Source organism: Atta cephalotes, assembly GCF_000143395.1.
Source record: "Atta cephalotes unplaced genomic scaffold scaffold00008, whole genome shotgun sequence".
In the NCBI taxonomy this organism is placed as follows: domain Eukaryota; kingdom Metazoa; phylum Arthropoda; class Insecta; order Hymenoptera; family Formicidae; genus Atta; species Atta cephalotes.
In genome coordinates this window covers 3,809,843-3,832,439 of record NW_012130072.1, presented here as the reverse complement: position 1 = coordinate 3,832,439, position 22,597 = coordinate 3,809,843, and the positions used below count along the sequence as shown (strand labels likewise).

The 22,597-nt window shown below is 30.6% G+C and overlaps 2 protein-coding genes across 3 annotated transcripts in view; one reads left to right on the top strand and one right to left on the bottom strand.

The window, feature by feature from the left end:
* LOC105627227 overlaps positions 1 to 13,355 on the bottom strand; it is a 20,220-nt gene extending 6,865 nt beyond the window's left edge. The window contains exons 1-5 of the mRNA XM_012208515.1: positions 13,116 to 13,355; positions 10,433 to 11,528; positions 8,860 to 9,194; positions 7,520 to 8,046; positions 6,232 to 6,374 (exon numbers count right to left, since the gene is read on the bottom strand). Coding sequence (XP_012063905.1) covers positions 6,232 to 6,374; positions 7,520 to 8,046; positions 8,860 to 9,194; positions 10,433 to 11,528; positions 13,116 to 13,355 — 2,341 coding nt within the window. The remainder of the gene's footprint in view (positions 1 to 6,231; positions 6,375 to 7,519; positions 8,047 to 8,859; positions 9,195 to 10,432; positions 11,529 to 13,115) is intronic.
* The window catches only part of LOC105627228 (acyl-CoA-binding protein homolog), a 24,622-nt gene that overhangs the window by 1,049 nt on the left and 976 nt on the right, over positions 1 to 22,597 (top strand). Inside the window, exons 1-2 of one of the 2 annotated variants that reach the window (XM_012208517.1) lie at positions 20,520 to 20,557; positions 22,449 to 22,563. In XM_012208517.1, coding sequence (XP_012063907.1) covers positions 20,543 to 20,557; positions 22,449 to 22,563 — 130 coding nt within the window. In that variant the 5' untranslated portion in view covers positions 20,520 to 20,542. Of the gene's footprint in view, positions 1 to 20,519; positions 20,558 to 22,448; positions 22,564 to 22,597 lie in introns of those variants that run through there. The other variant, XM_012208516.1, reaches the window with a different exon arrangement.

The window sequence follows — 22,597 nt, the reverse complement described above, 5'->3', positions numbered from 1 at the left end:
CGATGTGGTTATTTCAACTAGAATATAACAAAATGTAATAGATTCAATCAGAAAATTCTAATTTGTTCATTTTCAACCAGAATTCCAATTAACGCAATCAGACTCTTTTTTCTAGTGTAGAGATTTGGATACAGAAGAATATAAGAATGAAATCCTCAATGAAATGTACACTTCATCGCATTGGCAGAATATAACAAAATCGTCGCGATTTAGAATTGGAATAAAGACGTGGCAATTAATTAAATGTGTGAGAAAAGTTTTAAATTGAACATAGAACGCAATTAGAAAACATGTTTATTATGCCGGCGATTTCTCATCGGTGGCGCGATCGACGAATCAAGGACGTTTGTGAAGGAAGTTCCGCGACAACTGTTCAAGGAACACAATAAGAGAAAGTAAAAATAACTTCATTTTGACGTGACATGAAAATCAAAATAATAATTTTTATTATAAAATTTGATTGATTTAAAATTGACGTCAAAAATTAAGATAAAGTCATTTTAATTTTTGTTTAACTTTTGTATATTCCTTGAGTGGTCCATCATTGTAGTTGTCGTTTCTCCTGCTGGAGATTCCATCATTTCGCCAGAAATCGAGTGTCTATTAAAATAGTTACTGTTTTGTAGTTCTCTAAAAGAAACATCATGAAATCTTTTTCATCAGCCGGAGAGCTAGAAATTTGTCTAAAAAGCTGGAGTCCACAGCTTTTGGAAGTAACATAGTGATTATTCTCCAATTTGGAGATCTCCGTTCGAAATTTGACGAAATCCGGCGTGTTCGAGGACACGAACGTGCGCGAGCAAGCAGCGTTAACGGGCCTCTCTCATTCCTCTTTACCTTGCGTGTTGGGTCGTCGGATCTTCAGCGTCTCTCTCATTTCCACATCTTGTCTCGGAGCGTAACTCGACGAGCAAGACGCGTCTGCGATCGATCACGCGCGCTTCGCACACGTTTTTGTGCGACGCAGGAAAAGAGATTTTTCTTCGAGGAAACTCGGTCTTTCTTGTGCGTCAACTTGATTCAGGTGATTTTCGCGTTGCGAGAGAACCGCAAAAGAAGCGACCGTACAGCTCGCGGCTCGGCCGTGACTGACAATGAGAGCGCGCAATTGGCGCTTTCACCTCGCGCTGGTTTCTTAAGGAGCTTTCACACGATCTCTTTAAAGCAGCTCTCACAATGAGCTTATTCAAAGACTAATACCCATTTCCGCCAATGTAGATTAACTTTAATCTCGATTCAACTTACTCTTCGTCTTTTGCTAATCTTTAGAAAAAATAAAGAGTAAGTCAGACCGAGATTGAAGTTAATTTGCGTTGGTGGAAACGGGCCTAAAGCGTTCAATTATACTCGTTTCTATCAATGTAAATTTATTTTAATTTTGCTTTAACTAACTCTTCATCTTTTTTCAGTTTTGAGAATTAGAAAAAAATGAAGAATAAATTGAACTGAAATTACAGTTATCTACATTGTAATCTACACTTGGTAGAAATGGACATAAGACTTACGTTAAAATATTGATGATTTTTTTCTTATTTTTAGAACTAAAAGAAATAAAGAGTTAATTGAATCAAGATTAAAATTAAATTACATTGATAGAAATGGGCATTAGATCTGTGTTAACATTTTCAATGGTATTTTAGGGAACGTATTCTAAGAACGTGAAGTTAATTGGATGATGAATAAAAAGATAAATTATTTTTTACAATAAACACATATTATTTAGATTATTAATATTTTCCCTTATGAATACAAATATTATCGGTAGATACTGCAACTTATTATACTGTACTATTTTAATACTATTTTATGAGTAATAGAAATAGAAATTTGAAGCTGAGAGTGACATATGAATATAATATTTTTTAAATAACTTAAAGACATTTCTTTTATATATTTTGCGTCAAGTATATTTTGCAAAGTAGATTTATTATCTTTGTAATTTAATTATCATTTTTGTATCGAATTTTTTATAAATAAAAAAAATTTTATTAAACCTTTGTTTTTAAAGGAATATGATATATACTTTTCTGAGAGCTTCAATTTTGCAACAATTAAGATATATTAATTTCAATGCAACGAAAAAAAGCTGATTTTTTATCTCATTTCACAAGCAAAGCAGCCTTTAAAAGCTGTTTGCTCTTCTCCTGCATCCTTTTCATGGAACATATCTTCTCTACATATTTTTAGATAAATATTTAGACATAAAGTCTTTATATCCTATTAATCATTGGAATAAAAATCAAAGAATCTATAGTCCATAGACAATAGACAAAGCAATCTGTAATTGACAATTTCATTTCTAATAATAATCTGAATAAAAGGCTAATACTATAAATAAACAATAATTTTATCAGTATGTGTAATATTAACGGAGTATCTATACTAAATCGATTTAATCGTGTGAAGACCCCTTTAAAAACTGATATCTGCTCTTGGCGAAATAAGTTTATACTGTCAAACACTAGATTTCGTGAGAAACCTCATCAAGCATTGCCATGAAGAATAAAATGAAATCTTATTTTTCATAGAAATCTTTATGAAAGTCCACTGGGTGTTCGTAAAATTTTTATCTACCTATGAATGCTTTACAGTGTGCACGGTGTGCACGCAAAATATATCATTAAGCAAATATTTAAATGTATTAAATGATTCGTTTTTTTTTTCTAAAGTACAGTTAATGTACGATGATAGACAACGAAGTCAAGATGAGAAATTTTTATTATCGTGCGCATCAACAGAGAGTAACAAGCTTACAATCAAGCTGATCATTAATATATATTCGAGGCAATGACCGTGCAAAATGAAATCATTTTTTTATAAAACGGGACACTTGAAACCGTTTTCAATTTCTTGCTTCAATCAACGAAAGCCGCGCAGTCGGAGCAATATTCATTAAACATATTATTAATTTAATTTTTTGACATTCGTTTTCATCATACTTTATCCATCTCAAATTAATAGCCGGTTTCTTGTATAGCTTGTATCACATGCTTATATTACTCAAGCGGTTTAACCTATCCTCTAATTCTTGCGTGTAAAATTACCGTTTTCTCGCTTTGCATTAGCGTTAGTTCTTTTACGAATAAAACACATTTCGCATTATGATAGACAGCTTACATTCTCATCATTGAACTAACAACGGCCCATACGGTGGTCGTATGTGCAAGGAAGAGAAAAAAAGATAATTACGCACGCATGTGCACGTTACGTGATCACGTCCGTCAGTCGTAGCACAAATACGTATGACGAACAAGCAACTTTTACCTGAACATTATAATACGCGATTATGCGATCATCCTTACTGATATCACGATATAATGTATCGTGCGAGCTGTACCATCGTCTTCGCGAAATTGAATTAGCGTCTTCGCGGCGTTTTTATTCGTAAATCCGCTCGTCATTCTGTACCGAGCTAAATTCCATTAAGTTGATTTTATTTGATAAGTTATACAATATGTTGCGCCATTAGAATGCCTTTTCATAAGATAACTGACCGCGTTAACATAAAAATGATGTTCGTAAATTAATTAGCGTAATTAACGTGAGGTATGAATTAAGAAAAGGTTTGAGCGGTGAAAATTTATGTACTGCTATTTTTTGCATCTTAACATGTAGTAATTATCCTGAAATATTCTATGGGCTATGAAATTATCTGTATGAATTATATGTACATTTTTGTTTTCGATAATAACAACCAAGATAATTTGTAGATATTGTAATGACATCAGTTTTAAAAAATTATTGTTATTAACATTATTTTTTAAATATTTGTTTTCAATAGCTAATGAAAAAATTATTCTTTGAGATTTTCTGAAAATTATTCATACTTGAATAAAAATGACTAAATGAAGAGTATGAGAAATAAAGAAATTGTGATAAGCACTAATATTGTAGAATTGAATTATTAAACTCCAAAGTTTACAGCACAAGTACAGCCAAAGTCTCTCTTCTAAATTCTTTCAATTATGTCAAATAGAATCAATCAAATTCTCTTAATACTTTATTTTTTATGAAAATATCTTAATTAATGATAATTAAAACAAACAAATATAATACAATAGATATAATACAATATTGCAGAGAGTTAATGCTTGTTAGTCTTTTTTATTTTTTATTTCCTACCATTTAAATTTACAAATGTAATTATTTTTATATAGAAAGCAGATATAAAAAATAGAAATTTTAAAAAGTATTTTAAAAAGCTAATGAAGTAATTTCATTTGCTAAGGCATTGAAACAATTAAAAAAAATGATTTTGTTGCTATGGATTATTTATTGTATCTTTTTTATCGTCCAAAAAATAATCACATTTAATTGCCATGGTTAAGTTTGTTGGCTAAAATTTCCCTCCTTCGAAGCTCGATATGAAAATTATTATCGTCAGTAAATTCTCGCGATGCGAACGCGTTTGGTTGCGATGGTTCGCGTTCTTCGCGTAACTGCGTATGCATTCCGATCATGCAGCGATGTGCAGCGGAACTCGGAATTAATGGAGAGTAGGTGCTTTGTCGTGGTACTTCGACCTTGCACGGTCTTGTCTTTTAGTTACATTAAAGGTAATACTGGCGGCACCATCTTTACACGTCGATTCAATTACACCGCCCATCGTCCTTCGACGTTCGCGATCGCGGCAAAGCACGATTACGGATTACCACGCCTTGCTTACTCGTTTGTTGTCTCGTTGCACAAAGTCGCAGAACCATGTCCAGCCGTGACACTGTTAAGATATATACAATACTAATTCTTACTATATATATAGTATATAATTCTCGACGCAAAACTTGTTTGGAGTGAAGTTTCTGGCATATTAATTTCTGAACGGTGCTAATCCTGGCTTGGGAATCCCGAAGATGTGGCGAACGCTCGCTGATCAACGTCTTGCGATATTAGAAATTCGGTATCGTCATTAGGACTTTCTCAGATATAATTATGGACTTGCATTAAACTTGTCGGAACACGCGTTTCCAGAAAGTAAAAGTCTCACGTTCGATCTATAACATCAATTTGCGAATGCACCTCGTATATAATCGATAATAGAATCTTAAAACAAGACATTTTGATTATTATATTATTTAACAAATGAGAATATCTCCTATCGATGATGATGATTTCCATGTTAACTTATTATTATCCTGCGAAAGTAGTAAACTATAAAATATCGGAGAAAATTTCGGATTAAAGTTCATTTTCGAATTTATAGAATCAATTTATTTGGTATACCTTTCATACACATGCAATAACAAGATTTCAAGTTTTAATCATAGTATTAAATTTGTCAATAGTAAAATTGTCAATTTCTCACTCATTTCTAATAATAAATTCTTGATAATAGTTTCTTGGTCAGCATCATTATATTTCTTGTCTATCTCTTTGTTGTCTATCTCGACAAGGAGATAATAACGATTTATCTTTTGTTCAATATCATGCAAATAAATGTTTACGAATGCAGTACTTTAATTGTATTTTTTTTTGCCAAGAAGTTACCGTGTGAATGACAAAAAGCTTGAGCAAGATCCATCATGTGTGCGACGTGTCGTTCCGGAAGACTACATCATCGATGTCGAAAGTACGAATTGTCGAAACACAATTCGAGGAAAGTAGTCACTCATTGGAAAGTCACTGGGTGGTTCCATGATGCGTTGTGTAATGCATTTATAAATATTGAGAGAGAGAGAGAGAAATGATAGCTATATATATAACATTCTATCTTAGCGGTATACTTTTATCACCTACCATCAGACTACCGATAGACTAGAGTATGGTAAGTGTTATACAATTACAAATAAATAAGTAATCTCAAAATCATTTATATACATAAATCAATTAAAATCTCGATGAGTAAATAGAACATGATGTCGTTGGGCCAAAATGCATGTACTGCTTATGTAATAAGATAAAGCGAAATTATTCTTTTCATTTTCCCGCGAATGTCACTCGATCCTTGCAACAGACCTGAACTTATTATGTATGTGCGCTGTAATTTTAAATAAGCACATAGTGCAGTGCAGTGTTCTTCTCTGAAAGAGCTTCTCACGCAAAAATCTTACGTCTATGCGAGTCACGCACTTACGTATATCCACACAGTGCAATTTGCAGAACGCCAGCAGTTGTTGCGGAATGTCTTCAAGGAGAGACACCCGTGTATTCTTAGCATTACGTGCATCGTGCATTACTTACGGCACGCGCCGTTTACTCAACAGTATAAGTAAAATGTCCTTCTCCAGTACTCACCATCAAGCGTAGTATCGTGGGTCATCCGTGTCGTCTTGATGCTTCTGCGAGATCTCCTGGATCGTTGTTTCTTAACATTCCGCGACCACCGTTGAGCAAGCTTCTTTTTGCCCGATGTGATTTGTCCTTCAGTTCCTTTTCCGCTGAAATATTAGGTTTACATATATTCATTACAATCATATCGAATCTAGCTCTTATAACGGCATTCAATAGTTTTTAATCTTATTGGGTGCGTTCCACTTGACGCTCGCAACGCTCATGGAATCATTCTTGTGGTTTATCAAACGTTAAACAAAGACAAATGATGCTTACTAGCATTGTACCAAATGGAACGTATCCATTGTGTCTTTGTCAGAGTTATGATTATCTAAGATTCGATAACGTCGCATTAATCATGGTAAAAAGCTTATTCATCCCCGGACGGAATGCAGTGATAACGATATTTAACATGATGTCGTTTCATATTGTGTTGTTATATATAGTGCTATGATGTTATATATAGTGCTATCGTGATGATGTTTTCTATATTGTGTTTTCGAAACACTTGCGACGAACGATTCGCCTCGTATGTATATTAACCTTGTGGATCTAATAATGATTAATCGCCTTTGACTGAGGTGAAGGCAATTAGCCATGTTGTTTTCAATTCCGCACTGTTATCGCTGTAACGAAGTCGCGGAAAAAATGTGTACCTTCGAAGTCTTATCGCGCGTGCCGAGCGAATTCCTTTCGCGATGATATCTGCTTAGTATATATTTTAGACAGGGAAATTATACAGGGAAAGCCAGACAGTTTTTTCAAGACATATTAATCCGCGACTAATGTCATGACCCTATATGTCATTGGATCCACATTCAAATTTTACTTAATAGAAAATTTATTATTCACATCAATATTATTATTATTTTAAGAAAGGAGCATGAAAAACTTATGTAAATCTTAAGCGAAAATAATTCTTTATAATATCAACTTATTTAATAATAAAAATTATTAAATATTTGATTATAAGTTGTTATCATTAGTTTGATTAAAAATAAATAAATGAGGGTCTAATGGATCCACGACGTTAAAATTAAATGTGACATTTTTTTCACGGCACTTAAGTTAAGGGTTTAAAGTCTCATTTGCGTATTCGTGTATGAATTTTGCGATGTCTTTGACATGACTTTCGCAATCAAATATCTCGTCTTTTATTGTTCATGAAAGATAAATTATTGTTCGCTTTTGTTTCCTACTTTTGCAAATCCTGAAATTTTCCCACTGTTCTCTAATTCCCACGCTTACTTACCGCGGATCATTGCTCTGACAAGGGCAATGTGAGGCACATGAAGCTTCTTCCAGATCCTCCCACTCGGATTCCTTGCCGTTCACCGAGATCAATCCTAAGACAGAACCGGGTGTGGAGCCGGCATAAAGGCTATTGACACGTTCCTCGCCAGGCAGGCCGACGTCGTCATAAACATCTAACTCGTCCCGTTCCTCCTCATTCAGATGACTTTCGCAGTCCACGCTAGAATATTCATTGTTTGTCGTTGAGAAATACTGATCATCGTTTGAATTCGCTGTTGAATCAAAACGCGACGTTTCCGTCGCGTGATTTTTGGACGTTGTTCGCAATTCCACGGATGGTTCTTTGCACGATGTTTCGTTGTTAATTTCTGGTATCAGATAATCGCTCTCGTCGATGGTTTTCAAACTATTTTGCTGGAAGCTAAGAGGCATCACATCATCATAAATCCCCTCACAGTCCTTATTAGTATCGGTTTCGATGTCGAGATAAGTAGTTGGTGGTCCCACGTCATCGTAGTCGGATTCCTGATAAGAAATTCATCATTATGCATTCTTTTTGTAATTTGAAGAAATAAGCGACGTTGCACGGATAGATATATCGAATACATCGACACGTATTGATATCTTCGCGAATTTTTGATGCAAAAAAGGTATCTGGCTCTGAAAGCGAAATTTGAGAAGTGAATCAAATTACACATCGTTCGTGATACCCTATTTCCGCCACTAATTTGTAAGCGTGCGATGCGAATCGATTATTCGACATTCCTTTTCACCTTCGCTGACGATTATCAATTTAATCACTACGTGATTTAGCAATCGGGCGAAAGCTAAGCTCGCGCATTGATGTTTGCGAACGTTGTTTCTCTCAAAAATGCATAATATTAATAATTATAATTAAGTTAAAATTTTTTTTTTCGATAAATTACTTAATAGGTTAGTAATCAGAATTATAATAAGTTAGTAATCAAGTTCATGTGAATACACAAATATAACAAAGTTTTAAAAAAGATCAAGAAAAAAGCAATCACAATTTAAAAAATTAGTTAATTTATTATATTATTCTGGGCTTTTACTTGAATTAATTTTTAAATTTACTACTTAAGATATTTTCTTGACTCTAATATTTTTTTATATCAATTTTTCACGCAAATGTAATGTCTTTAATAAAATAAATAAAATTCTTCCTTGAAAAAATTGAACTTCCACAGTTGTTGTGTGGAAAATTTATCACTTCAAAATGCTCACACATCGTTGCTGATACAGGGTTACGTTATTCACAGAAATTATTTTCTATCCTGTCGAAGTTTGCGATAACGAAATGCATACAATAATTCGTACCATTTGAGTGGCGAAGTTCAATGGTCCGACGTCATCATATTCTTCGCTATCGGTGTTCTCACCGTTTTCCTTTGGAGCATGGCATGTAGCGATCGCGACGGGTTTGTCATTTGGAAAAGTCGTTTTTGTCCCGTGATTGCTCCACAGAAAGCTGCAGTTGGCCTGTGGCAGTGCCGCAGGAGAAGATTCGCAGACCGGCTCGTACGTTTCTTCCGGCAAATCGGCCTGATTCCTAGCGATTTTCACCACCTGGCTGGACTCCAAAACTTTCGCCGCCTGTGAGTCCCTTGAGAAATCGCTCTGTATCTCCGCATATTTCGTTCGATCACTTTTATCTGTAAAGGGTTCCATCATCAGAATTTTATTTTATGAGAGAATTTTTTCTTAGTTTACCTTAAAAATATAATAGTTTTGGGATAACATTGTATTTCCAAGAATTTTATATAAATTTTTCTCATTAATAAAACTACAATAAAATAAGTTTGATTTTATTGAAATGCACGGTAAAAATCTTTAAAATATTGTATTATATTATAACTACTACATTTTTAGGATGATTTTTAAAAGATAAGTCTCTCCGTAGATATTATTGAATGTATGTAATCAGAAAAGTTATTTTGTATGAACAAACAGATAGCACCTGCTCTCGTATTTTATAAAGACGTTTCAGAGCACTATATGTAATTTTAGAAGCTGGAGATACAAGAATAATGAAGAAGGTTTGTATAGATATGTATACTTGCGTTTAACCTCGTTTCTGAGTTAAAGACAATTTTGTAATTCAATAATTCGAAATTATATTAGCAGAATTTATATTATAAACTGAATAGTATAACCGATTTCATTCATTCAGCTAATACTTATTATCAATATTCCACATCTCACTGATCATTTATAAATACTTTCATAATATTCATGAATAAGTTTGTAATAAGAATTATTGAGATATAAAATTGTTTGATGTAGCTTGGATACAAAGGCAAATAAGATTAATATTTATTCAAACGTTTTTTATCGTTCAATTCATTTTGGAAGATAGATCTATATGTTTTATATATGAAATACTTTCTATGTTTGTTTTTTTTAATCATACTGTTTACGAACTTTATCGCAGTGGCTTTATCGCAGCTCCTCCTAGAAATGTTAAATATAATTATATATATATACACAAATAATTTCTTAATAAAACATGCAATTAATACTTTTATTAAGTATTTTTGAAATACAATTTGATAATTAATTCATAATATCTGTATTTAAACAATATTTTAAAATCTTTGAATAAAAATGGAACAATATAATCAATCATAAAATAATATTAATAATATTCTTTTATAATATTCTTTACTTTTTTAAATATTGTTATAACAACTATTAATTTTATTGGGGATAGAATTATTATACATTTGCTCAATGCTTTCGATTATCCGATTAAACGGCAATACATGCATGTATAGATTCAAGCATAATTGCGCAAATCAAAGCCGCATTTGAGCAAGGCGATATTTACATAAATTCTTTCACGATTATCGAACTCGACAAAGAAATCTGACGATGTATCAAGAGAACGTACCTGTAATGCTATCAACGGCTGATTGACTTTGCCAGGTTTGCTTGCTGGAAATGATATCGCCCGCAGGAGACATTCTTGCAGCAACCTTGAGCTGTTCAATGTTTCCATTCTTGCATTGCTCGTTCTTTCTAACAAGTAGAGGCAACGTAGCGCATATCTGCTTATGAGTAATTACGATCTGCTCCAGATCCAATCCGAGAGAGTTCTGAACTAAACTGGGATTCGTAGCAGATGCCACGTGAACAAAGTTCGTAGGCGACGAGATGATCACGCTCCTCAACTCGTCTCTTGATAGGCTTCTAGTCTTGGCGTAAGAGTCCGAAATGTTCGAGAAAGGTGCCGTTTGCAACGATCTCAAGGAACTCAGTGAACTGCTCAGAGCGTGTTTCTTTTTCAGCTTTTTCTTCTTCTTCGGCTGTTTCACTAGGTGCCTCGGTACATAGTGCAGCACGTTTCTGGTGAAGCGTCTCTTCTTTTTCTTCTTGTGCCATGATGATACGTCGTCATTCTCGTCACTCGTGATCGATTCCGCGTCTTGCTTCGAGTATTTCACGAAAGAGTTCTCATACGTCTCTTTGGTTGCTAGATCGTTTATGGATTGTGATTTTGTGACTGTCTTCGAAAGTATTGGAGAATTTTTCTCGATCTTGTAAATATATGCAATAGATTCGGAAACTGTCTTTTCTGGGACTTCAAAATCATGCGTGGACGCCTTGTAGTCTGTTATACTAATTTTTTCATAGTCGCTGGAAGTATTAGAGTCTCTTCTTTCGACTGAGCATTTTTCTTTCTCACATTGATTTTCAGTAAGATTGGAATCATCGCGAGAATTCGTCTCCGTTTGTGTATGTATTGAATCGCCATTGTCGCTATGAAAATCCTTAATGTGAGATTCTTCTTTCATAGATGGTCTTGTAGAAAATGGACTTTCTACAGTATTTATTGATGTCTGAATTTCTTTTTCGAGAGTATTGCATTCGGTTCCGGAATCTAGTATTCTGGTGGCACGAGTCGTTGACTGGTTCTCCGTTTTTGTAGAAGAGAAGGTCAGGCATTTGGAGTAACTTTTCCATTGATGACTAGCTCCGGATTTCACCTAATGATGAAACGGGCATAATTAAATGGATGACTAATTGAATCGGTGCAAGCATCTCAAGAGAGAAAGTTACCAAAAAATTAGGAAAAATTTTATTTTATGATATTAATTAAAAAAATGAATATTCTTATGTTACTGAGCCGTTCCTAATATTTTTAGAATATAATAATGCAATGCTCCTAAAACAAAATTTATTATTTCTACAATTATAATTGTTATTATATAAAGATTATGCGTTTCGCGGGTTATTATTATATATTATTATATATTATTATTACTTACTATTATTTATATTATTTATATTATATATTATTATTATATATTATTATTATATATTATATATTATATATTATAATTGTTATTATTAAATTATTAAATGATAATCACAGAATTCGGTAAAAATAGAATTTATTATAACAAACATAGATAATTTTTCTCGTAATAAAATATTTCATTTTATTGCGATAAAGATGCGATATTCATCATGTCTAAAGTGAAATTTTGCGGTTTTACGAATAACAATATGTCAATCGTAAACTATAATTTTTCCTCAATTTTACATCAATCATATTTTGTATTCTCATCAAACCGATGCGATGTAAGATCAGTGTTATAAGGAAATCGCAATTCTTTCGTAATAAAAAAAAAACCTTATCATTCAATAAAAAATAGATGTACGTCAACTTGGAAAAGTTTACATCACAGATTAATTTTTTGGGTGCGTTTCTTTGCCTAACGGTATCATAAAGATGTGTATAGTGAAGGATCGAAGTGCTCCATCTTCGTGATTCTTATCTGAAGTGGTAAGTTAGCGTCGTAAAAGCTAACAAGCCACTCCTTCGACTATTAGCATCCTTTTGCTCGTGTATCCGCATGTGCGTATTTCGTGCGTATTTCGTGCGTATTCTCACGTATATCTAAGAGAAAACACATGGTTTCTTTTCTCGCAGGAAGCTAAACTCGTTTTTAAATACATATCTAGATTATGCGCGAGAGAATAATCGTGTCTCTTTAAATCTTCAAAAAGTTTTTAAAAAATCTATCTTTCATTCCAATCCTGTTAAATTGTATACATTAACAACACTAGCTTTAGAAAATTAATTTTTTCACTTTTCTGATATCGTTAAATCTAAAACAATAAGACATTTATGAAATCACTTTGGACTAAAAAACTTCTTTTATCTCAATTTTTTTTTCATTTGCAATAACATATATTTGTATTAAAAATTTTAAACCTATTTATATAGTGTAGCATTAAAGGATAAAATTATTTGTTCTGAAGATTGAGATTAATCTGTCTTATATAAAGTTTGTAAGAAAAGCGTTTCTAGAATTTATAGATTTTTAATTCTTTTTTAAAAATAAAATTTGTATTTCAGATGAGAACATTAACAACGAGAACATTAGAACAATAACAACTCTGTTTACGAAAAATAAACCAAAATTGTATTATACTCATGTGCGCGATTATATTGTCAAGGATTTTCCATAAATGATATAACAATCGATTAACATTTCATTTATCGTGCGCTCTTGTCTTAAAAACTTACAACATAATTTCAAATATGTACATCAATATTGACATACCTTGTAAGATGGTCGTTTGATTGAAGTTTTTCCATTGTTGATTTTTTTTTCTTTCTTGTCCGACTTATCTGCTTGCACCGATACAACATTGTCACTTTCCACGGGAAGCAATTGCAAGGGCAATCTCGTTCGTTTCAAAGCTAAACTATCGAGAGTGGCGTAAACGACCTTGTTAGAAATTAGAGTAGCCTTGCCGTTTCCATGCAAGAAACTCCGATTGGCAGTGGGTGAAGGGCTCATCTCGTCCCTTTTTTTAAGGGCTCAATCAATTGAGATTCACTCTAATCTAGAAACATCACTTCACACGTTGTTGTTCAATGTTTTTATTTATATATTATTAATTTCTTCTTCAATCTGAAATTTTGAAAAAAAGATTCTCGATTAGTAGTAAGATGTTTTTGTAATTATTTTATCTTATCATATTACTTACAGATTGAAAATTTAAAAATAAAAATAAAATTTCATTTTATTTCACTATTTTTTCTATAATGTCTATATTTTTAGGAAAATTTTTATATTATTTAAAGATTCAACGTTGATATATTGTTCCGTATTCTGTAACTTTTTTTATTAAAAAAAATATTATTCTTATTTTCTATATATATTTTTTAAAGTAAATTCAGAAATTGTAAAAATTTTTTTATATTATTTTCTGCAACATTTTTTCCGAATTTTTATATTTTATACTATTGTTTTCAATTAAATCGAACTCAAAATGTGTTTTACAGTGTAAACTGTTCTGTTCGCAACAGATATTGATGAGTTCGTGTTTCTCAATGTTGTTACGTCTCTCTGAATAGTAGCACAATAGTAATCATATAATTCAAAAATACAGAAAGAAGAATCATCGCTGCAAATAGTAATCTGGCACGAAAAAGATATAAATAACCATATGTTCAAATGTTTACCGCGAAAATGCTGATAACGCCACATTTATATGTGTTCCCTTATCACGAATATCGCTCGTGCATATTATTGTTGATTACGATGTTGCCATTGGCAGCAATAGTAGTTATTTATTACGCAATAACTATAATATCTATTTCTATTATTATGTAATTTTTCATGTAGTAATTTTTCAGACTTCTCTAAATTTTGTGACATATCGCTCAATTGTTACAACAACGACATAACTAAAAAAACTGCCATTTTTCAGTTTTTTACAAGAAAAAAGAATGAAAATACAAAGAAAAAAAAAGGAAGAAATATAATTTAGAAGACCATATTTTGTATTCTTCTATAATTAATTATTACACTACTTGAATTGCATTTTAAAATTAATATTGTAAATTTTAGTAATTCAAAATATTTAATTCAATTAATTATGGAAAACTTTGTTTTTTTCATTCCGCTGCTGTTGTGACGAATTAACGATACTTGTGTTGAATATCTACAAGAAGTATAATTAAGATGAGATTAAGATAATTATTTTATTTTTATAAAATCTGAGATTGCGAGTTAGGCAGATAGGCAACTGGTGAAGAATAAACTGCTTATCACATTTTTTATTAATTCACAGGAAATAAAGTACTTCGGTTTTTCTTTTTTTAATAATCTAATCACATAATCCTTTATTAGAGGAATTGTCATTCGATTGGATTAAATCTGTTATTGGAGTAAAAATTTACGCCCATTTCTTACTGATTTATCAAATAAATTCAAACTAAATGTATAAAAATCTAGATTAATTCTATTTCTCTTTCATTAGATTTAATTTCTCTGGGGGACAACTGAACTGATTGTTTTTAATCGATTGTGTGACAGACTTTATAGCATTACTTTAGCTCATTTCAGTTATTGAGTAGATTATTCTTCTAATTTATTCAGTTATGAAACTAATTTTTGCTTTTATCTCGATTAAGTAGGTTAATTAAAGCCGTTCAGTACTAACTATGACGACGCAATAAAATTCCAATAAACGAGTCCAAACGACAGTTATCATTTTTTTTTAAATTTGACGATAATTATTAAATAGTTTAATCCTCAATATAATAATAGTTGCGTGTATCAATAGATATATACAAAACATATTAATAAAAATAGAATGAATAAATAGAATAAATAAATATTTAATGTTTTTGATATTTGAAATATTTGAAATTTATGTTCGCGTTCGATCAAATATCAATTAAAATTTTATCAATTTAAATAAAACATTAGTTATTACATTTTTTTTTCATTTAATCAAACATTCATAATCGCGATTCATAATCGCATGTTTTGCACAAAACAGCTGTGCGACGGCGAGTTATTGCTATGCCGTTACTTCTTAACTCGTCAGTCACGTCACGTCGCGCAAAACTTATCACTTTGCGAAAAGGATGATAATCGCGACGATTGCAGTGCTCGTTTCGCTTGATTTCCCGTCAAAGCTTCGCGCCGTTCACCGCCTTTTCGCTGCGACCTTCTCTAAGAAGTGCGGATCCGTTATGACTGTTATGAGCAAGGAATTTATATCTCACACCTGTACGTACTCCACTAAGCGCGCCGCACGTGCACTCGTCCGACGACGAGCGCTACGCGACGCGACGAAACGAAACGTACGATCACGCGGCGCGATGCGCACTGATCTGACTGATCGCGCGACGGTCCGGCCAACGTTGACGATCGATCGTCAATGATCGAGCGATCGCGCGCGTGTGCGCGGCGACAATCACGCGGCCTTACTCGCGCCGGATTTTCGGAGTACTCCGTATACGCAAGACGCGCGTATGAGACTCGAGGATTGAGTCGGTACTGCTCGGTGTTCCTCGGCAAGGCTCGCGCATCAGTACCGTAGTACATAGATCAGTGATCCATGAATTGCATGAATTCAATGGATTCTCGCGTGCTTCTTTTGAGCGCTCGTATGAATTTGTATAATTTTTTTAAGGAAAAAAATGATAGGTTAATTATAAAAAATAATTTGATGACGCTATTGCTCAAAATATTTAAGTCTTTTCTCTTTAAATTAAATTAAATAAAAAAATAATTAAAAAAAAAGTGTAATAATTAAAAATATCATATTGAGATATCATAGAATTATTAGAATTTTGCAGTAGCTGGCTTAATTAAATATATTAACTTATATTATTAATTTATATAACATTATAAAACATGTGCATAAATATATTATATTTATTATTAATTTTGTAAATAAGGTTTTTATAAATAAATAATATAATTGCAAAATAATTTTACCTTTTCTTTATAACAATATTATTACAGTAAAATAAATTAAAATAATGAACTAATTACATTCATGTTCAAAATGTTGCAAAAGCAAATATTATTGTTCCGGAACTTTAATGATTTTTTTCTTGATCATACTTCCTGTATATAATATATATGTACACGTAATTTGCATACGTATACGACGAACGCATTTTCTGTAAAATATTTACACGTCAGATTGTTTATGAAAGTTGCAGTTATTTATTATTGGTTTTGCATAAGATTCTTTACGTATAATGTACAATATTGTTCGTTAAATTTACACGTTAACATATGTGCATTTAATAGAAAAAAAATCAATTGTTGCACTTTACTCGATAAGATAAACCGAATTTTATTCAGTGAATATTTTAATCAAATACATAATAATCTGGTTCCCACTTCTATCGATTGATAACTGTCAATATTAAAAAAAAAGAAATATGTTTGTTATTAAAATATTTATAATGTTTCATATTCCGCTTTTACTTGACTTGTAAATGCAATTTGTTATTTAAATACGTTATTTAAATAAATACATTAACTAATTATTAAATACTTAATATAATACAATAATATATCTAATTTACTTTTGAATATTTAGACAAAATTATATTTCTCGAAATGCAACAATACTCTTTTTTATAATAATATTATTTTTCTTTATTTTTTTGTATTAAGTTTATTTTGGATGATCTATAATTTGTATTAGATTTTAGCATAAAATTCTATTTAAAATTTTTTTTGTGTGCATATATTTTTATGTATATACATATATATATATATATATGTGTATTTTAATGTTAATTTTATATACGAGATTTTTAAATTCTTCTTTTTGTTAAGCTTATTAAAATATGAATAGAATTCTATCCTAAAAAAAATTTGACAAATTATAGGTAGTTTAAAACAAGTATCATCTTGGTTCTAAAATTTATTTTAAGTTCATGATATGAAGAACAATATTTGAGTGAAAGTAACTCGCAGATTTCAAGATAAACTCAAGAAGAAAGAAACATTTTAAATTATTTATAATTACACTTTTACTCTAACCGCGAAATTATTGTACAAAAGCGTAAACGTTCATGTCAAAAATTTCTCTTTCAAATATACTTCCTCTAATAAAACTTTACTTTCTATTAAATATTTGCAGTATGTGTCAGTTATAACTCAATGCATCACTACAGTGACAGATATGTGATTGATGAGAAACAAGAAAACAGTATATAGCGTGTCCAATATCGTTCAGCAGTTATATGTATTTCCGCATTCTTTCTTCAGGGATTTCTCCGTTTCGTTCTCGTGCTCGCCCGTTTTCATAATCAAACTTTCTGCTGACTCCCACATATGTAATGAGATTCTTTTGTGTGTTATGCATTCGTCGCATTTTCGCAACATATTATAGCAAAACTTTAAAATTAATTATTCATACATCACAGAATTTGCAGCAATATCGTTGCAAAATTTCTGCTGTAGCTTGCTGTAGAGGAATTAATTAAATAGATCTTGCAATGTGAGTTGTAATGCATTAAAAGACAACTTTAGATACATAACATTTAATCATTAATGCTCTATATATATATATATATATCTCAACGGTAATAAAATATACCCGCTTTACTGTCACTTCTCCGAAATATTATTTGCATGATAATATTAATTTCATTTTATATTAATAAATTACGACACAAATCATATAATTTTGAGATATAATAATTATTGAAAAACGATTACAAGTAATAAATCCATGCGTATAAAAAGTGATTATAATATAAAAACGATTACAAATAAAATATTTCAATTATGGATGTCGTTTATTTGCAAGCATACGTAAATTGCGTAATATTTTTGCGCTTTTTAAGAAGTTATTTAAAGTATTGCAATGCAAATTCATAAATAGAACTAATTTTTTGCAAAATGTCATAAACCTATACATATAGAGGCATTCATATGTTATCTGTGCGTGTAAGGTTGCAAACTGTGCGTCAGAGGTAGACAAGAATTCCGACATTCCTGCGCAGGTGAGTCTGCAGTGCTGATGTGGCACATTGGCCCCGTTCGTTCTTCTCCGAACAACACGTGTAAGGACCAGCGAAATTATGATTTCAGAGAAGACTCCTCTTGCAAAGTGGAGCATGATAAAATATGATACGTTCGATCGAGTTATCTGTTACCAAGAGAAAAACAAGAACAAAAACAGACTGTGAATAATATTGCGTGCCACTTTTACAAAGTTCATCAGTATTATGTTACGTAAATACCTCTTTACCTAGAGTTTATTTTTCAAATAAATCTTGAAATTAAATACACGTTGTATACACGTACACAAGTATCTATTATTTAGAGATTTAGATGAATACTTGAGATGTGCATACCTGTCCTTTTTTTATTTCCTATATTATTTAATGTTTTGAGATATATATATATATATATATATATATATATATATATATATATCTTTGGTCTCACAATTTATGGTGCACACAATCATTAACTCGTTCGCGTAGATTTGTAGATTACCTATAGTTAGTTCGTTCACATTGTCACGCTATGACTAATTTGGCAATGCATCGAGATATGAATTAATTGCGCGACTATCTCCACTTCAATTAAACGATCAAATTATGATATGTGAGACGAGTATTGTTGATGTAATGTTGGAAGGCAATGAGATATATGTGCAATCATTGCACATGTATTTAATTGCAATTTTTGTGGACATAAATCTATCCTCACATTTCTTAGCAATTATTAACATTATTAATTTTTGCATATAATGCTTATTTATTTTTTGTCAAATCAAATTTTTTGCAATATTCATCCGTATTATATATAATTTTTTTAATTCTGAAATAATTCAAATTATCTTTTTTTATGTCTCGATTATAATCTACCTACAGACTTTGAGCCGCGATTAAATCTGTGCACACATACATTGCAAATTCATGTGTAAAAAGTGCAAATTCATGTGTAAAAAGTGATATATATATATATATATATATATATCTACTTTTTATAATATATATGTGTGTGATTGATTTTCCATACAAAAACAAAATATTATGCTACGTACAAAAATAGACTTACATATTTTAACATAATATAGTATAATATTGGTAAGTTAATGTTTCTTTTTAACTGAATAAAGTTAAAGACTTTACAAAATAATAAAATTAAAAGTTTAAGGAATAAAAAAATTAACTTAACGTAAGTTAAGTCAATATTGAATTAATTTAAGTTAAAACAAAAATTAATTTTGAAAAAAATTATTTTTTAGATCAAAATGTTCAAACTTTTCTTAAAATAAGATTCAATAACTACAATATAACTATAATATAGATTATTAGGTAAATTTAATTTTAATTTTTTTTACATGTAATATAATTTAATAACCATAAACTATGGCTGCATTGAACGCTAATGTACTTAAAGCACGTTAATGGTTTCGGCACACCAGCGTGATTTGCGACTTGCAGATAGGTTTTTAGGTTTTTACTTTTTAATAAGGCTTAAGCCAGAGAAATTGCCATGAGAAATGACCAATTACAATCGAATTCAAGAAGAATATATTTGACTGTAATTGGTCAATTTCTTATAACTTAAGGCTTAAAACACCTATTGTAAATCCGGACTAAGACTTATAACATAAGGCATAACCGCATAAACCAAGAGGGCTATATTAGCATCTTAAGAAATTACTTAAAATGGTCTTAAAATATGAACAGATTACGAATATATGCCCTTAGTTTTATTATATCTTATTATTTTTCTAAGATATTTAAAAGAGATAAAAAAATTTTTTAACTTAAAAAAAAGTTAAAAAGTTAACGTTTAAAAGTAACTTAATTAAATTAAAATTTAATGCATTTAAAATTAACTAAGTTAAGTTAAAAGTTATTAACTTTTTAACTTTTCTTTTTAATTTTTAACGTTTTAACTAGTTATTACCCAAGTATAATATAATTTTCATATGAAAAACTAATCATATGCATATATTACAGTCACTTTTTATATATTTTGAAGCGTATGTAATCGTTCGTAATACTGTATAATCATACTGTATAATCAATATAATATTGTATAATCATACTGTGTAATCAAGATCAAAAAACCACGCTCCCCACCTCGCTAGAATAATAAACTCGCCAGCGCGAACAATCGGGAAGCGTAGAATCGTGATTACTAGCTACAGTCAGTAGACAGTTAGCTTGCACACGAAGCGGATTCACATCCCGATGTCGGTCGATCAGGTATTGCTTTATTTTCATACAAAAAGTATAGAGTAATTAAAAGGAATTAATATCGGCGAGCATTCACTTTGTAAAATTAAATTTCACAAAATTAAATAATTTAAGAAATTAGAAATTATTCGAGAAATGTGGCGATTATATATAAAACATAATGAGATTATTAAAATCTATAAATAAAATTATCTAATTGTGTGAAAAAAACAATCAGAAAAAGGAATAGATTAAAATGCAAAAAAAATCAGAAATTATTATCTCAATTCCTGATTTCGAAGATTCATAAATTCGCAAAATGAGAATTTTCATGTTTAATTCCTTTTAATTTATGCTTTTCTTTATGCAGATTTTCTTAATTAACACGTAGAATGTTTGTGTTCAGTATTATCGTATTGTTTGTTTCAAAATATTATGTATGTTTGGGAGGTCGCGAAAAGATTTATAGACGAATGTCATCTATGACAAATGCCTATAACGGGGTTTTCTACGGTTGATTTTAGAACCGGTTTATACATTGCATAATTGCATTGCACACTTAAAAATATAAAGTATCCCAGAATTCATCTATCAAATCATATCTCTATTTATTTATATACTTTTTTAAGTCAGACTCAAATTACACAAAATTTATTTCTCAATTAAAAGATCAGATCGAGCAAAACTCGATTGAGAAATTTATTTTTTGATTAAAACACTGAAAAATTCAACTATTATATTAATTCAAGTAAATGTGATCGAAAATAAAGGGCATAAATTTTCTTAGGAAATTTCATTCTAGAAATGCATCTTGTTCTTCATTTAATCCAGTGAATTATAATATAATTTGTGAATTAGCTACAGAGAGATATCTAATGTAAAAAGTTGACAACTTGTTCAAATAAAATCCTATTTAATTTTCATTGAACGAAATTAATTTAAATAGCTATTATCTGTTATAATAATAATAAGCTATCTCTCGAAAAAAGAAACAAGTTTATGTCGTTCGACCTTGGTTTACATATCATGATAAATTTTGTGAGATGGGGATTCATTTTTTATTGTGCAAGCATTCTCATCACAAAGTATTTATAATACTACAGTACAATCGTGCGATTATAAGGATGTTTCTCGATCAGATATCATAGATATCTTTTTTTATTTTTCATTATGATAATTTCATTATAAAAAATGCATTATTAATGCTGTATACATAAAAAGTGCAATTTTTGTGTTTTATATATAAAAAATGCGTTCTTCGTATTTTTCCGAAGTTTAAAATTAGACTACATCAAAAAGATGTCGACGAATTAATTAAAACGGAAATAAGCTGCGAAAATTGACTTGGCGACACAGCATACTAATTTCGTTGATTACAAGCTGTGACCGTGTACAATATTATCACGTGCATTTCTCCGAAGAGAAATTTGGGACAGACAGTAGATTATCATTTAATTTGGGTATATTCAGTTGAAGAAAGTTTGGAAGTTCCGAACTTTCAATAATTTTGAATTTGTTCATTGTGATCTTAAAAATTATATGACTAAATATTACGAATTACTTATATAATTGCTGATATTAACAATTTTAAGTGCATGATTTTGTAAATTTAAATTTAGTTAATAATAAAAGTCACTTTTAAAAAGCTTAATGCAGAATCACGATTCAAAGGTCACTTTCGTAGCCTTTTTTGAGCATCCATATTTATAAGATAACTGCTGAATAAACTGCTGAAAGATATGTAGTGACAAATAATGGTGTTTCTGACGAACATTCTTTTTAAACATTCTCTTATTATTATCAATATTATAGTTATATGTTAAATAATAAAATATTATAATATTACTAATACGTACTAATATTAGTAATATATTCAAATATTATATTATTTTAAAATAATAAAATTGTACTTTTCTTATAGCAATTTGAAAGGGCTGCAGAAGCTGTAAAGGCGCTTACAAAGCGTCCTACTGACGATGAACTTTTGGAGCTTTATGCTTTATTTAAACAAGCTACACTTGGCGATAATAACACATGTAAGTTCCTATATTAATGATAACATTAAATTTC